At 45.0% G+C, this 16,970-nt stretch overlaps 1 protein-coding gene across 1 annotated transcript in view; it reads left to right on the plus strand.

The window, feature by feature from the left end:
- Positions 1 to 2,740: 2,740 nt before the first annotated feature.
- Positions 2,741 to 16,970, plus strand: part of EMC1 (ER membrane protein complex subunit 1) — a 307,425-nt gene continuing 293,195 nt past the window's right edge. Inside the window, exon 1 of the mRNA XM_086921577.1 lies at positions 2,741 to 2,849. Within this exon, the coding sequence (XP_086777703.1) occupies positions 2,776 to 2,849 (74 nt within the window). The 5' untranslated portion in view covers positions 2,741 to 2,775. The remainder of the gene's footprint in view (positions 2,850 to 16,970) is intronic.

The following is a 16,970-nucleotide window of genomic DNA, read 5'->3' on the forward strand; positions in this document are numbered from 1 at the left end:
TTAAAATGAAAACGATCTAAAAAGCGCTGGAGATTAAATGCGCTCAGCCAGTCACTCACTCTATTGAATTTCCCCTCGTACTGCAAGCTAGCGGTGTGAAGACACTGCCACCGCCTTCTACCGCAGCTGCGCTGTCTACAGGCTCCGCCTAAATAGCCCCCAGTGGAGAACTGGAGCGCTGACCGCTCCCGGAAGTGCCTGGCCCTCACCTGTCCGCCCTCCGCACAACGGTAATGAATTACCGAGTCGGACCGAGGCGGGCAGGAAATGGAATCGGGTCAGCACTCTGGTGAAGGTTTAAAAATAGTATTAAACAATTTAGAGCAGCGCTCTTGTTAATATTCGTGCACAAGTGATTTTAAAATGAAAACGATCTAAAAAGCGCTGGAGATTAAATGCGCTCAGCCAGTCACTCACTCTATTGAATTTCCCCTCGTACTGCAAGCTAGCGGTGTGAAGACACTGCCACCGCCTTCTACCGCCTTCTTCTTACAAGACTATAAATACCGTAAGGATCGTTGAATACAAAAGTGTTGATAAATGCGGTGCTGAGCATACTGAAAATCTGCCTTGAGGAAGCCCGCAGGGGCCAAAATGCGCGTCGGCTGAGAAGCACTTGATTTTAACGAAATAAAGTCTTAAACTTGTCTACACTACGAGGCTTCACTGGATTGAAAAGGAGTGTTTGTGTTTATATATATATATATATATATATATATATATATATATATATCTTCACACGCCGGTTCCTGCTTTCCCAGCCACTTCGAGCGCTCAATGTGGGTGCGTTTCCCTACGGCGGAACCTCGCCGTTCAATATAGCACACTCCTCCGTTTTGACGAAAGAAATGGGCGCACACTCGCTGCCTTCCACAATTATTTTATTTGATCTTTAACAGCTTGGAAACAAACAACGATCAACGCGTTTCAGTGCTCGTGAGCAAGGTGCCAGGAGCACTGAAACGCGTTGATCGTTGTTTGTTTCCAAGCTGTTAAAGATCAAATAAAATAATTGTGGAAGGCAGCGAGTGTGCGCCCATTTCTTTCGTCAAAACGGAGGAGTGTGCTATATATATATATATATATATATATATATATATATATATATATATATATATTTCTTTATCACATGCATAATAAACATTTACTTAAAAAACATACAAATGTACATACAAACAATACACTTATATATCTGAAAACGAAAAACAGAATTCTTGGAGCCCTAATCTTAGTTGTGCTGCGAAGCAAATTTACAAGAACCACAAGTACAATTTGCAGTTCACATTAGTCAAGATCGTCCTCATATCAACAATTCCAAGGGTATATGTCATTGCACCCTATTACACTATTAACTGGTGTTCCAATTGTTTCTTTTACACATGAATTCAAATGGTACAGGGCTTCTTTCTATGGCATTTCGACGCATTTCAGCCCGTTTAATTTGGGCCTCATCAGGACTGTGGGTCAAAGGAAACCTTGCCAAAAGGCCTGCTTGGAAGTCTCCAACCTCAGCCAAGCCGAACACGACGGGATATATACTCCACGTCTGAATGTCACAAGGGGTGAATCAAAAGACGCCAGTCTTCGTTCGAGTGGTTCAAATTAGTCTGTTCACACACTTCTCCCTGGTAAATACTCTTGGGCAGTCAGTCTCTTAGTCGATCCTTCCTTTCCATCTCCCAACACCTGCGCACACTCCATTGGCTCCCCATCGAGGCCAGAGTCACCTTCAAGATGCTCACCCATGCACACAAGGCCCTCCAAGACACCGGACCAGCATACCTGAACACCCGACTCAATTTCCATGCACCCCAAAGGACCCTACGATCAGCCCAGCTCTTCTACACCGTGGTCCCCCACACCAGAAAGACAAGTCCGGAAGGCCACTCCTTCTCCTTCCTCGTGGCCAGAGCCTGGAACGCCCTTCGCTCCACCTCCGACAGACAACATCGCTTCGCATCTTCGCAAGAAACCTAAAAACCTGGCTCTTCGACAGGCCCCCTCCTTGATGGACTAGAACCTACACCCTCCTACCCCCAGCGCCCTGAGACCCTTACGGTTGAGTAGTGGCGCTTAACAAACGCCTGATTGATTAATTTATACAGTGGTGGGGAGAACAAAAAGGATATGAAACACTGACGGACGAACGGATGGAGAAAGCTGACTGAAAGCTGCGGTAAGTAAAACATAAATAATTGTATTTAAATCAAAAGGCGTTGGCTAACCCCAGACCTAGAAGGATCATGACTAACACTAAACATAAAAATGCAATACAGAATTGTAAAAAAACATAGTGCACAGTTAACTATGTTTTAAAAATGCTGTAATTCATACTCAAGACAAGGAAAATAAAGTATGGTTGTTAATGTTTTTCGGCAATAACGAGTTATGGAAATTAATCTATAGAAAAACGTATTTAACCTTTCGATGTATTATTTCAATGTTTCTTTGTGAACCACTGAAGCTACAAAATCCCACATCAGACTAAAACAACCTTTCCTCGGGTTTCAAACAATACCAATTAAGAAATAATTTCCTTTAGTCAGATCCATAGAGCCAATTCAACATATTCAGTATGGCCTCTGTGGATGTCTCAGCTTCAGCTTCCATCGACATGCTTGCTTGCATTCTAGTTCTTTAGCAGGGCTACTCTCTGGCGTCATCGGAGTGGTTGTTCTGGATTGGCCAGTCTCCTCTTCTCTCCGACGCTCTATGGTTTGCTTTCTAGCCACACCTTCCTCTCTATGCCCTTCTTCGCTCATCTGTGTTCCTGTCATGGCGCTGCTGCTGCTCTTGCTACCGGCTTTGGTCGCTGCTGTCTATGAAGATCAAGTGGGGAAGTTTGATTGGTGCGTGAAGGGTTGGGAAAGGAAAGCTGCATAGCACCGCAAAATTGTCATTCCAAACTGACCTTTCTGCTACATGAGTTACCGTTCTCAATTGAGCCTTGAACTGCTTTCCCCATTGCTCCCTGAGCCTTTGACCTTCTCGATGCTGTCAGAAATGTGAAGTTTCTATTTTCTGCTTCTAGACAGCCCATTGATCCTCTCTGAATCGCCTTGTTTTTGCTACACCTCCCTTTAGTTTATGCCCTACCCCTCTTCCCGGACCGCAATGACTTGCTCCAGCAGTGCCCCAATCCCAAAATACATCGCAACCCCTGCTCACCAAATTGTACCAGTCCATATTCCAGCTAGTGAATGCAAAGAACTTTCCATTTCAAAAATATCCCTAATCACCCTTGCAATAAATTAAAGGATCGATTGCTTCCATACCGCAGGATTTCTTCTGTAGCGAGGACACCCCCCTCACAAAAATGAAAATGGGACAGCGTGACCCGCCTTCCTGAAGCATCATCTATCCACTTACAGTAAATTACCCCCCTCGTGTCCTTGTTGTGGCTGAAACGGTATATGTTATATTTCAGTTATGTGTGTGTAGCACTGTAATGCCAGAAGACTAATATGGCCTTTCAGCGCTGTTTAAGTTCAGGGACTTTCGTATCCTGGTCTCGAAAGTAACGTCACAGTTCGAAGTCTGTTTTGTGAGCTGCATAATCATGCATGTGGGTGTCGTTTAGTAGTCCCCTTTCAGATATTTGGTCATATACCTTATGTTTGTTTAGGGTGGATAATGGGTCGTAGGTAATTGAGTCTGGCTTCTTTAAACCAGACTAGTTGTTCAGTGGATAGTAGCGTAGCGTGTTATGTGGTTTCATACAATACTGGTTTATGAAGAGTGGGGTACTGTTTTGAACTCTGGGAGGTAGAACTGTCTGCTGTTTTTGAGCCGTGTTCGATGTTCGTTTATTTTCCCCAATTTAGTTATTTTTTGGATTGTTTATTATTATGGTTGGTATGTCGTGATCTCAAATATACTCCACTACATGGAATATCTGGGCTATTTTTGATATTTTGCCCATCTTACACTTTGTGACCGTATATACCATCAACAGCGAGGGGGTAGAGTATTGTGCTATTCTCACCTTTGTTTTCTATTTAGGTACTCATAAATGTGTTTGACCCCCGCAATCTGACAGTACACTCGGAAGGAAGTAGTATGTTGTGCCCTTCTTATCCTTTTTGTGTTCTCTGCGGCCTGCGCTGCATTCTGCTGTTCTCAAGCATTGAGTCTCTGGTCCTGCGACCGCAGCATGTTGTGCCCTCCTCTCAATTGTGTGCTTGTTCTTAGGAATTATCAGTGTGCTGTGGTCTTCGCATCCACTTTGGTATACCCCATCCTTAGACGGAAGACGTTAGCGTACCTCGCACCTTCCCTGTTGTACTCCTTATGTGGTTTTAGGAATTTATGCCCTTCTGATGATTTCTGAGCAAGTCCTGAGGAAGCAGCTGCTTGTTGTTTCTTATTCGTTCCCATCGTGAGTAGGGGACAGTATGTTCCTCCCATTTTGTGTGGCTGTCCTCGGTGGTAACCCTTTAAGTACTCGTCCCAAAAATGCAGCTGCCTATTGTGTTCCTCACCATTTTGTCTCCTTGCTTAAATGACATCTACGGCGTCTATATACTTATTTTGTGTCTGTGCTGAAGAGACAACATAATGTTATGCCTATAGCCCTTTTTGTGCCCTTCGCGAGGAAGCAGCATTATGCTGTATAATTCTACTTGTCTTCTTTAGGAGGCACCAGTATTTTATTGACCTCACTTTTTTTTTTTCAACCCATCTCAAGGAAGATGGGATATGTTGTTTCACTCTTGCTCTGCCTGTGCTGAGACACTGTTATGTTGTGCCTCTTGGCTTTCTTGAGCCCAGGTCGAGGAGACACTAGTGTATTTTCAGCCTCTCCCTGCCATTTGCAAGAAACTTGAAATGCATTCCACCAGACAAGCAAGTTCCTAGTTGCTGACCTCTCAAGGTTTGCTTGACATGTAATGTTTATTGGAGAGCTTGTTGAAGAAGTACCTCCTGCTCTGAGTAAGACGTCCATGCTTAAGGAGGTCCTGACTATGTCATGTGACAGAAGTTATCAAGACTGGTCAAAATTGCCTTGTCTATATCCACACTGTACTTATAAGAAAGTTCTCTTTTGTTTGAGGTCTTTTTTAGGGTTTGTTCAGAAAAGGTGACCATAAGCACTTACAATTAACTTTGAGGAAAGGCAGCAAGGCACAAAGCTTGAAGTCTTGCAGTAGTGGACAGAATAATGTAACAAAGTCTCAGTGGTACAGGAGAGCTCAACTAAGCCTGGTCCATAGCCCCCAGGAGTTGATCGGGTCCTGTTGCCAAATCCTCCCAAGAGGTTCACTGTTCATTGGCCAAATTACTCTATTTGGCGTTTGAGTCCGTCTCCTTCAAAAATCCCAGTAGCACGCTGGGATACAAGGGAGCATCTCCTACTAGTGCTTCAATACCAGAGATCCTCAGAATAAGGCTGCCGACGTTTGCCTTGCTGAACGGCACCTAAAATGCTTAGACTGATACACGAAGTACCAGTTTCTTCAGGAAAGGATTTTAACCAAAAATGTATTTTCGTTTGATTTGCATTTGCTGATTTTTAATACCCAGACCATCTCCAGTCCCTACCAAGAAGACCCAAATCTCTCTTTGGATAAGAGGTGTGATAAATCACTCTTATTCAAAGCGACTTTAGCAACTAATTCTCAACACTCAAAAATGAAGCCTGCAGCAAGTCTTATTGTTCTTTATAGAATTATTTGCTCCTCATTTTAGAACATAAATGCTCCCTGCAGGTAGATTTCTTTTAAACAAAGATGAACCATTTTGATACTAATACTGACTTTATTGATTCTGAGGTTGAGTTAGAACCTGTGCTTACATCTATATTTCCCATTGTAATGTGTAAGGCTGAAGAGGCTTTGTACTTGCTCACTCCTTCTAAACCAGTTTCTTCCTAGTGGTCAATGTTATCTCCCTCTGCGCCACAGACTTCATCACTAAGTACTGAAAAGACATTGATACCAAAGACAATTATGCATCCGTCCTGCCATGGCAAAACTTTGTTTTTGCCATTAAGGGATGAAGCGCATGAGGTATGTAAAATCTTTGAGTGCTGTATTATTTATCTTCCCAAACGCAAAGTTCTTTTTAAGGCTTAATATCTTTACGCTATAAAACAGTCAAACTGCAAGCCTCTAACACGATTTAGAGGTTTTGTTAAAAACCAAAGCATCTGCTATCACCTTGATAGCTGCTCAGGTCCCTCCAAAAAGTTTGATAACCTTATTTGTGTAGATGTAAAGAGTTCCAATGGGTATCTGTGAGCATGCATCCGCATATGAGAAAGTCAATTTACTTTTACAATCAACAGAGTTAATAATTTGACTCAAGGAGTTGATGACTATTATCCAGGGAGCTTATTCCTGAGCCATGTCATCCAACATTTGAGGTAAAATAGTAACATTTATTTTTTACCCTGAGAATGAAGAGAACCTGAAGTTTTATTCGGGTACTTTATTGTTGTTAAGAGGACCTTTTATGACCTGAAACGGATGCTCCTGCTACAGACTTTTCACACATTCAATTTGGCTTCAAGATGTTCACTTACTCACCGTTATTAAAGGAGGACACCAGTAGTTGACGAGATTTATATTTGGAGATTACCATTATCTGTAAGATGTTTACCCTTCTGCTTGAACTTTTCCACCAAGATTTTCTAACATTAGTAGGGCCTATTATTTTCTTCAGGGGGTCTGCTACATCTACTTTACATAAACAAATAGCTGGTCATGGCCCAGTTATTTACTTAGCTATTTAAAGATTACAATTGTTTTCGATATGCTTTTCACTCTGGGGATTTTTTTTGTCTATTTGGAAAACGTTTCATTTAATTCCATCTGACTTTAATTTATGTGAGCATTCCAATCTCTTGGGCAGATTGTACCATCGAACAAACAGTGGGATCATTTTCTAACCCTACCATGACTACAGCTTGAGGGTCCTGAGTGTTTTGGAGCTAATGGTTTTCTGCATTTATTTGGTTCCCCAGACTCCACATCGGAGATCAGGTTCTAAATACACCTGGCTTGGACCTGAAATCTACCCCTACCTAAACTTTCAATTTAGAGTATTCTACTTTTCCGCCAAGTACTGTAGTCTGGTGGATTTTAGAGTCCAGCCTCAGGAAAGAAACCTACATTTCACAGTTTCATTACTACTATCCCATTTAGCATAGATTTCTCTCTGTGAAGGTGGGGCGCTCATGGCTGTAACACTCTGCAGAGGCGGTCGCTCCCCACGCTCCCTGATATCGCTGCGCTGGACTGCTACATTGCCTGCTCTTAAATCGTGCCAGATTGGTATCGTAACTAAAGAAACAATACACTTGCCAGTGCTGAGGAACTTACTTTTCATTGGTATCCTAGCGCTGCGCTGGACTGTTACATTGCCTGCATTTAAATTGTGCCAGATTGATATCGTAGCGCTGCGCTGGACTGTTACATTGCCTGCATTTAAATTGTGCCACATCGTAGCGCTATATCGCATTGCCTGAGTGTTTTGCTTCGTCTGGTTTCGCTTTTGTTTCTGCTGCCATTTTGTTGTTTGTTTGCCTCCCAGCCCGTCCCTCCACCCCGTTCCCGCCTCCCAGCTGCTCCTCCCTCGCCCCACCCCCCTCCACTATCCACTTATGACAGATGCTTTTGCGTGCAGCGTTCACGCGCAGCGGTCGCGCCCAATGCGCGCCGAAGGTGCGCCAAAGGTAAGCCTGTCTGCGCCTGGACCGCGCCCAGCGCCAAACCCCCGCAAACTCCTCTCCGCCCGCATAACGTACGACTTCGCCACCCTCTCAGCACTCAACTCCGGCCGTCTCCCAGACTGCTACCAAGCCGCCCCAGGACACATCCATGGTCCCTTCACCTGCCACTCCTGCAAGTTCGACTGCATCAGGACCCACACCAAATCCACAGACTCCCCATTGAACTTTGGAACCTACTCGACACCACATCGCCGGACGTCGCCTTTCTTACAGAAACCTGGATGAACGCCTCATCAGCGCCCGACATCGCCATTGCCATTCCGGACGGCTACAAAATCATCCGTAAGGACCGCATCAACCAAACAGGAGGAGGAATCGCCATTGTTCATAAGAACACCGTCCGCATCACGACCAGTTCCGATGACAACCTCACAACCGCCGAACACCTTCACTTCCAGATTCACACCGACCCTAAGACCACTCAGAGGCACCCTCATCTACAGACCACCCGGACCTCGCACAAAATTCAGCGAAGACATCACTGACTTCATCAGCCCTCACGCCCTCCCCTCCGAGGACTACATCCTACTGGGAGACCTCAACTTCCACCTGGAAAAGAACAATGACAGCAACACCACCACACTTTTGGACAACCTCGCCAACCTCGGACTCAAACAACTTGTTGACACCCCCACCCACTGTGCCGGGCACACGCTCGACCCAATCTTCACCTCCAGCAAGCACATCTCCTTTAATCACACCACAGCTCTTCATTGGACGGACCACAGCTGCGTTCACTTCAACTACAAAAAGACTACGACCCACAACCACCCACAACCAATTCCCCGGAGAAACTGGAATAAAATTACCACCGACCAGCTCTTCACATCGCTTCACCAAAACCCTCCTGCAAAATCATCGGACCCAAACCAAGCAGCCACCAACCTCACACAATGGATCACCCACAGCGCTGACAAATTAGCACCCTTGAAAAACCATCAAACCAAGCAAAGCAGCAAAAAAGCCCCCTGGTTTAATGGTGACCTTAAGAAATCCAAGATCTGTCGCACCCTCGAGAAAGCCTGGCGAAAAACCCAACCACTGACAACCTGACCACTTTCAAGAACGCCACCCGCAAACACCACCAACTGATCCGATCCACCAAGAAATCAGCATTCAAGGATCGACTCGACAACAACGTTCACAACAGCAAAGAACTATTAAACATCGTCAAAGAATTTACCAACCCCACCGCCGGCACCAACGACATCACTCCATCCCAAGACCTCTGCGACTCTCTAGCCTCGTTCTTCAACAACAAAATCGTTGACATACATAACAACTTTGGAGACCAATCCACCCCTCCTATCTCCGAACTAAAACCCCCCTCCAACAACCTTTACGCCTGGAACCGAATCACCACTGAAGACACCATTCGCCTGATGAACACCATTCACTCAGGATTGCTAACCGACCCATGTCCCCACCACATTTTCAACAAAGCAGACTCCATTATCGCACCCCATCTCCGAGACGTCATCAACTGCTCCCTCAACTCCGCCACCGTCCCGGAAAGCTGGAAACACGCCGAACTCAGTGCCCTCTTGAGGAAACCTACAGCAGACCCCACTGAACTTAAGAACTACCGCCCCATTTTGCTCCTCCCATTCCCTGCCAAAGTCATTAGGAAAGCAGTCAACTTGCCGCCTTCCTCGAATCCAACAAATACCTCAACCCTTCACAATCCGGCTTCCGAGCCAAACACCGCACCGAGACCGCCCTCATTGCAGCAACAGACGACATTTGAACTCTACTGGACAACGGTGAAACTGCTGCCCTCATCCTACTCACCTCTCCGCAGCCTTCAACACGGTCTGTCATAACACCCCTATACAACGCCTCAGCAACCTCGGAATACAAGGAAAAGCATTGGACTGGATAATCTCGTTCCTCGCAGGAAGAACCCAGAGAGTACGCCTCCCCCCTTTTAGATCAGAGGCCACCGAAGTCATCTGCGGCGTACCCCAAGGATCTTCACTCAGTCCCACCCTCTTCAACGTATACATGAGTCCCCTCGCATCCATTGCGCGCCAACACAACCTCAACATTATCTCCTACGCAGATGACACTTAGCTGATCCTATCCCTCACCAAAGAACCAAACACCTCCAAAACCAACCTACACGAAGGGATGAAAGAAGTAGGCGAGTGGATGAAGAACAGCCGTTTAAAACTAAACTCGGACAAAACGGAAGTCCTCATCTTAGGATCATCCTCCTCCGCCTGGGACGACTCATGGTGGCCACCGGCCCTGGGAACCGCACCCATAGCAACGGACCACGCATGTAACCTGGGCTTCATCCTGGACTCCTCCCTCTCGATGACCAGACAAGTCAACGCCGTTTCATCATCATGCTTCAACATTCTACGTATGCTCAACAAAATCTTTTGTTGGATCCCCACTGAAACAAGAAAAACGGTCACCCATGCACTGGGCACAAGCCGACTAGACTACGGAAACACCCTCTACGCCGGAACCACAGCCAAACTACAGACAAAACTCCAATGCATCCAAAACGCCTCAGCCAGACTCATCCTAGACATCCCCCCCACCAAGCTCACATTTCCGGTCACCTGAAAGACCTCCACTGGCTCCCCGTCAACAAGAGAATAACATTCCGCCTCCTCACCCACGCACACAAAGCCCTCTACGACCTAGGACCCGAATACCTTAACACGCGCCAGTCCTTCTACACCCCCACCCGCCAACTTCGATCGTCCAATCAAGCCCTCGCCACAATTCCACGCATCCAAAGAGCCACCATGGGAGGAAGATCCTTCTTCTACTTAGCGGCCAAGACCTGGAATTCCCTCCCCACCCACCTCCGCCTCACACAGAACCACCTCTCCTTCAGAAAACAACTAAAAAATTGGATATTTGATAAGTAAAGCTCCCCCCTCCCTCAAGCGCCTTGAGACCCTCTGGGTGAGTAGTGCGCTATACAAATTTAAACTTGACTTGACTTGACTGCCATGAGCAGAGGCTTATGGACTATGGACCTGGCTTTGTGGATATCTGCTTATCAGCCAGCTGAAGCTACTGCAGCAAACGTGCTTCTCGTGGCTTTTGAAAGCTGGGCCACCATTCTCACGTAAGTTTCTGAATGGCCTTGCGTGTTTCTCTCAGTTGTTTTAGCTCATTAAGCATTTTCACGGTGAAATGCACGCTGACCCGCAATGGAGCTCTGAGGGCACCGAAGTCCACCCCGGAGAGAATATGGTAACAGAGTAAGAAAAAATGGGGATGCCAGTAGTTGTAGTGTTTGCTCTCACAAGTTCCAAACCTAAACCCATCTGTCCTGTTAATCAGCACATGCTGTGCTACAATTCTGGATGTCTGCAAATAACATTTAGAAACTGGGTCTGCTGGTTACATCTGTAAGAAATTATTAGATTTGATATTGTCCTCCTAAGGAGCACTACAAACCGTTGATGCAAATTACACAAGTGAAAGTAATGGAAGACACAAGAATTAAAAAACATTTAGGAATCTTACTACTGAACGTAAAGTAAAACACAAATATTTTGAAATGGTTCCCCCATAAAACTCTCCAAAGATATGTATCTATTAAGTATTAGTTGTAGTTGGTGGTGATAAGGCCAGTTTGAGAGCATAGACCGAATTTCGAGTTTTTTACCTCAAAAACATCCTATATAGTTACTCCAAGCTAGCAGTCTTAAAGGACCGAGGTGAGCATCACGTCGTAATTTTTGCATTTCTTCTCAGCTAGATAGGCTGGTTCGTTCCTTATAGCTTAAGCCTTCCCAGCCTTCTGTACATGTTTTTAAGGAAAGTGTGTGTATGTGTGCGAAAACAATCTACGCAGTTCGTGGTCAGGGAAACTTAGTTTAGGCAGTTGTTTATGTAAGATGGCACTATCTTCTATATGTTGTAATGGCCTGATTAAAGCAGAATGATTTTTATATTGAATGAACTGTGTTATTGCATCTTCGGATAAACAAATTAAGGGCAATGAAGTGGTGCTGTAGCTCTAACACATAACTTTACACACACTATTGAGCCCAACTTGCTTGGATCAAGCACTTTAGCACCCCATCAGGAGTAGCAAGTGCTATATGAATGCAAAAATTTTTCCCTCTTCTATTCCTCCACTATCCTTCTGAATCCAAATAACTAACATATCAGCGACTCGTATTACTTTCATATTTCACTATACTAATTCACCACTAATCCTTTATGGGTTCCGGAGTAGCAAGCTACTTGCTGAAAAAGCTCTTCGACGCCTCGTCAAGGGTAGTAAGTGCTATATAAATGCAAATACAATACAATACAAGAACCCTCCCGTCGACCTAAAGTGAAAAGAATCCTTTTGCTTTAAGAACTCTCACCTACCAGAGGCCTTGACGGCATGCTTCATCATAGAGTTCTTCCCATTCCGTTGCGGAACGTGGTGTGCTACAACCTATGAGATGCACAGGAACACTTTGTTGGAAAAATAATATGGTAGTGAGTGTAGGAAGGGTTACTCATAAAAAAAGAAATAATTCCTGCTTGTTAGGCTTAAGGTTTTAATCTATGCACTAGCCTGTATGGTTAATAACGAGAAAAGTTAGGAAGGTCTGGGTCTCTATTTACCTCTACTTCCTCTTAGGATCAACATGTTTCTGCTACTTATGTTCTCAAATTCTTTTGACTTTCATCAGGACCGATTAACTACCACAATCTACTCCTATTCCATAATGCTGATGTAAATGGTGAATTTACCATACAATTGCGAAGCACACCTAAACCACCTACTTGGTGTCTGTAAATGGGTATATATTAAGGCACTTAATAGATGCAGCCACGGACAAAGGTCTTTTATGCGAGGAGGCCAGGCGGGAACCTCCGTGTACCTATGGAGCACTATAATGTGCCTTAACTCCATCCATGCTGCTGACGAGCTCAGCTCGTCATGGAGTACAGTGGAGCTGCACTCGTGACGAGCTGAGCTCGTCACGGCCGTTGGAACGTTCGCACGCGGGGCTAATTTCCCCGCTGTGCTGAACGTTCCAAAAACGGGTGCGGCCGTGACGAGCTCAGCTCGTCATGAGGACAGTTCTGCTGTACTCCATGACGAGCTGAGCTCGTCAACAGCATGGGCTGCGTGCGGCCCCCTCACCCCCGCACAGGAGGTTAAACCCCCCCCAGCGAAGGGATTAAAATATACCCATTTATAGACACCAAGTAGGTTGTTTAGGTGTGATTGATGTGTGTATGGTAAATTCACCAGTTAAGTCCACAGTAGGGAATAGGTGTTGATTGTGGTAGTATAATCGGTCCTGACGAAAGCCACATGCATGTGGGAACATAAGTGCCAGAAACCTGTTGACCCTAAGAGGATGCAGGGGTAATTAGAGCCACAGGACTTCCTAACTTTTCCTGTTTTTAATCATATTGGCTGGTGCCCAGATTGAAATGTTCAGGCTAGCAGACGGGTATTTTGGAAGAGTTACCCTAGCCCCACTCTCTACCTATTCCTTTTCCAACAAAGTGCTACAGTGCATCTTATAGACGGTAGCACGCCCTGTTCTGCAACAGAACGGGAAGGAACTTTATGATGAAGCATGCCACCAAAGGGTACCCCTGGTGGGTAAGAGTTATTTAACCGCTTTACCGTTGCGGCAATTCCGTCGCTGTAGTTTAGCGCAGTGGACGGGGTCGTGACGGCCAACGGACGTGTGCATCACTACGGAGGTAGTTCGCACGACGGCCGTTGGACGTCAGAAGCAGCGAAGGGATTAAAGCAAAAGGATTCTTTTCGCCTTAGGTCGACAGTATAGTTCTTATATTGATGCAATTGAGTTGGGCTCTGTAGTTTGTGTAAAGTAACTGCATATTTGACCACTTTTTAGGCATAATACACAGGTGGGAGATTATAATATGCACAGATCTGGCTAAAGAGACTGCTGTGATGTCTTATTCTTTTGAAGAATGTACTTTCCTACTTGGGTAAAGTTAGTTTCTCTGTGACTTAATTTATATAAGAAGTAAGGAGGAGACTGGTTGATACAATAGGCCATCACATACTTGTCCTAGGGGCTCTGGCATACACACTTGTCAGTGTAGCCTCCAACATTTTTGCTTGGACAGCTAGGAAAATGACGTACTTCAAAATAGATGCAGCAGTTGGTGACGTGTGTTTGTGGCTCATGTGCATAGAAGAATATGTACACTTAGAGCAGAACAAATGCTTTCAAAGTGAAAGTGCTCTTTTTAGTGATTTGTTTTCTTCTGGACTTCCTGTGGCACAGTCAGTTTGCAAATTGAAAGGGACTAAGGGGTTAAAGGTAATATTTCCTGTTATGTCCATTTCTCCGTTTTTGTGATCGCCTGATGATGGAGCTGTATTCTGTATCCACTTCTTTTCATTTGTGCCCAGCTCCCAAACAGTAGTATGTTGTGCCTTTCTTATCCTTTCTGCGCCCTTCTTGGGAAGCAGTAGTAGGTTGTACCCAGGGTTGGATTGGGATATCAATTTGTCTCGGGCACTCATTAAAAACAAGCATTGGCATAGCCAATATGTCTTGCTTTTGGGACCTTATAAGTGTTTTGCCATGCAACACTTGATATTGTTTAATCAAGGATATTGTGCTGATAACTAAACACTCATAATGTCCTAAAGGCGAGACCTATCGGCTATGCATTGGGGGGCTTTATAAGTGTTTAGGTAGAGCTATTGACTTTGCCAACGTTTCTAAGCTGTGCAGTAGAGAAGTGTGGCTGCTATGCAGCATGCTGAGAAGTTGTAATAAAAAAGTGTAAGAATTACTGAGCGACGCTGTGCTGGCCCTGAGTTATGCTCTGGTGGCGTTGAGTGATGCTGTACTGGCCTTGAGTGTTGCTGTGGTGATGCTGATTGATGCTGTGGCTCTGCAGAGTGATTTTGTGGTAGCATATAGTGATGCTGTGCTGGCCCTGAGTGATGCTGTGCTGGCCCTGAGTGATGCTGTGGTAGCATTTAGTGATGCTGTGGTGGCGCATAGTGATGCTGTGGTGGCGCTGAGTGATGCTGATCCAGTTCGGGGCATCATATGGCGCAGCTTACTTAATTGAAAAGCCAGCCAGGAGGGGTGAAAGTCTCCATACATATGTAAAGCAGTCCATTTAATTTGCGCAGCTTGGCAAATCACCAGTTGCCCCTAGGGCAATTTCTGCACGTTGATGGCATTTTAAACATTTTATCACATTTGAGTGGCTACATGCATTACTTCCTATTGAATGCTTATTTTAATTATGCTTTTTAGATTCTTGGGGAAAGTGGGAAGGGAGCATGAGGTGTTCCACAAAAACACCATGTTCCAGCCATTTTGTTCAGAGGCCATTGTGGTTGGATTAGATCTGTAAACGTTGGTGGGTGGGGGAGGGGTACTAAACAGTGAATTGTAGGGGGGAAACTGTTCAAGGCGCTTAACTCGTACCCATTTAAAGTAAATTATTTTTGCTCTAGTGTCAGGTTATGGACTTTATCGATTATCGTTTAAAATGTAAACAGAAAAAACATTGACCCTTTTAAAAGCCATACATTTAATATTTGGCGTGGCTATGTTATATTTATTTTTTAATCGTCAGCCCAATTTCCACCATAAAATAAGTCTTTTTTTTTTTTGCGTGACACTTTTGCTTCGATTTAAAACTTACATTTTAAGCTATTCGCTGAAAACGTATTGTTGATAATGTTGCAACGCATGCGGACAAGAGCACTAAACCATACGAGGGAGGCTCTTTACAGCGCTCAAACAAACTCAGACCTTTGCTCTGTTAGTGTTTGCATTGTCAAGTGTTAACAAGTATAAAGTGGCACATAACACTTTCGCAGGCTGCAGAAAGGGGGCGAGAAGGGAGATAGTGCAGACAGTAAAGACGCTGTCAATCTATCCAATCAGAAGACGCATATTTGCCATTGCAAAGTTGCTAACCCCAAGTATACAGCAGATTTTCTCAATATTTTTGCCAGTTGCAGATCTCGTTCAAGCCTACTTGAAAGGTAAGTTTTTTTTATACAATGCATTACGTTATTGTGTGTAATAGCTGAAAAATAAGCCCTCGAAAGCGGACTGGATATTATTTCTCCATGTTTTTTTTCCTCACTGACCTTTCTTTAACAACGCATGTTGTAGATTTTCTGACCATCTGTATTTTATAGGGTGCTAAGAAAGATGATCTAACAAAATATTAGCGCTCGCCCTTGAAATAGTTACATAGGATTGCTTTTTTTGTACAAAAAAAATAGACTGGAATCCTAACCAGCCCAAACGTGCGCCTCGCGCGGTAGCAGGGGAGGAGGGCCTGCGTGATTCTCCTGCGGGAGTGTGCAGCAAGGCGCGATGATTGCGACCATATGGTGCCGCACGCTCCCGCAAGGGAATCGCCAGAAGTGCAGGCGCTGCCATTGCAATCAATGCAACGCGTGCACGTTTTTGCCCCCAAAGCTGTGCTGATCGCTAAATGCCTCTCTTCTAAGCAGCGCATGCACGCGCTGCGTAGGCGAGACCTAAAAAGTGGCCCACAATCCCAGATTGTTCCTTTCATCAATCACCATCTGGTTAGTCTCATTAGACTACTTTTTTGAGAAATGTAAATTAAATATTTTAAAGCTTCTAGAGCCACACTGGTTCAGAAACCCCTTTCTATGGCTGCATAACATCTTTCCTGTCTGACAGCATTGGAGCCTCTGATCATTAGATCTATGAAGCTTGTCTTTTGGGTCACGGTTTTCAGGTGACATTCAGTTCTTGATATAATACTCTACTTAATTCAGCTTTAGTTACCCCCAATCAGGGGCCCATGTGGTTTTTTACCACAAGTGTACTTACTTTAGGCGTCTGTGACATCTTCACGTATTGCACTGTTCATTTATTTAATATCTTGTTGTAAATGCTCGAAAAAAAGCACCTACATTGGTCCACGCAGTGCTTTCTGTACTTCTGTAGGCACACGTTTTGTACAGCACTTCAGGACTGACCGTAATTCTATATCCAAGGTCTAAAAGACACTGGTGCTGTGGTGTCTTGGCCACTTCTCCTACCCTGTCCCAGCCCACCAAAGCCTGAGGTGAGAATGGCCCTACGGCCACAAAATCACCTTCTCCCTCGGCCCCCCTACTGAGGCTCCTGCATAGTCGCACCCTTCCCCATAACCTGAAGACCATGGCCCAGCAGGGGATGACACTGCTTCTGGCCAGGCAGGCCCTACGAGGCACTGGGCCGAGGCGAGAATGCCCTAAAGGCCAGAGCAA

This window comes from Lissotriton vulgaris, chromosome 5, assembly GCF_964263255.1.
Source record: "Lissotriton vulgaris chromosome 5, aLisVul1.2, whole genome shotgun sequence".
Taxonomy (NCBI): Eukaryota; Metazoa; Chordata; class Amphibia; order Caudata; family Salamandridae; genus Lissotriton; species Lissotriton vulgaris.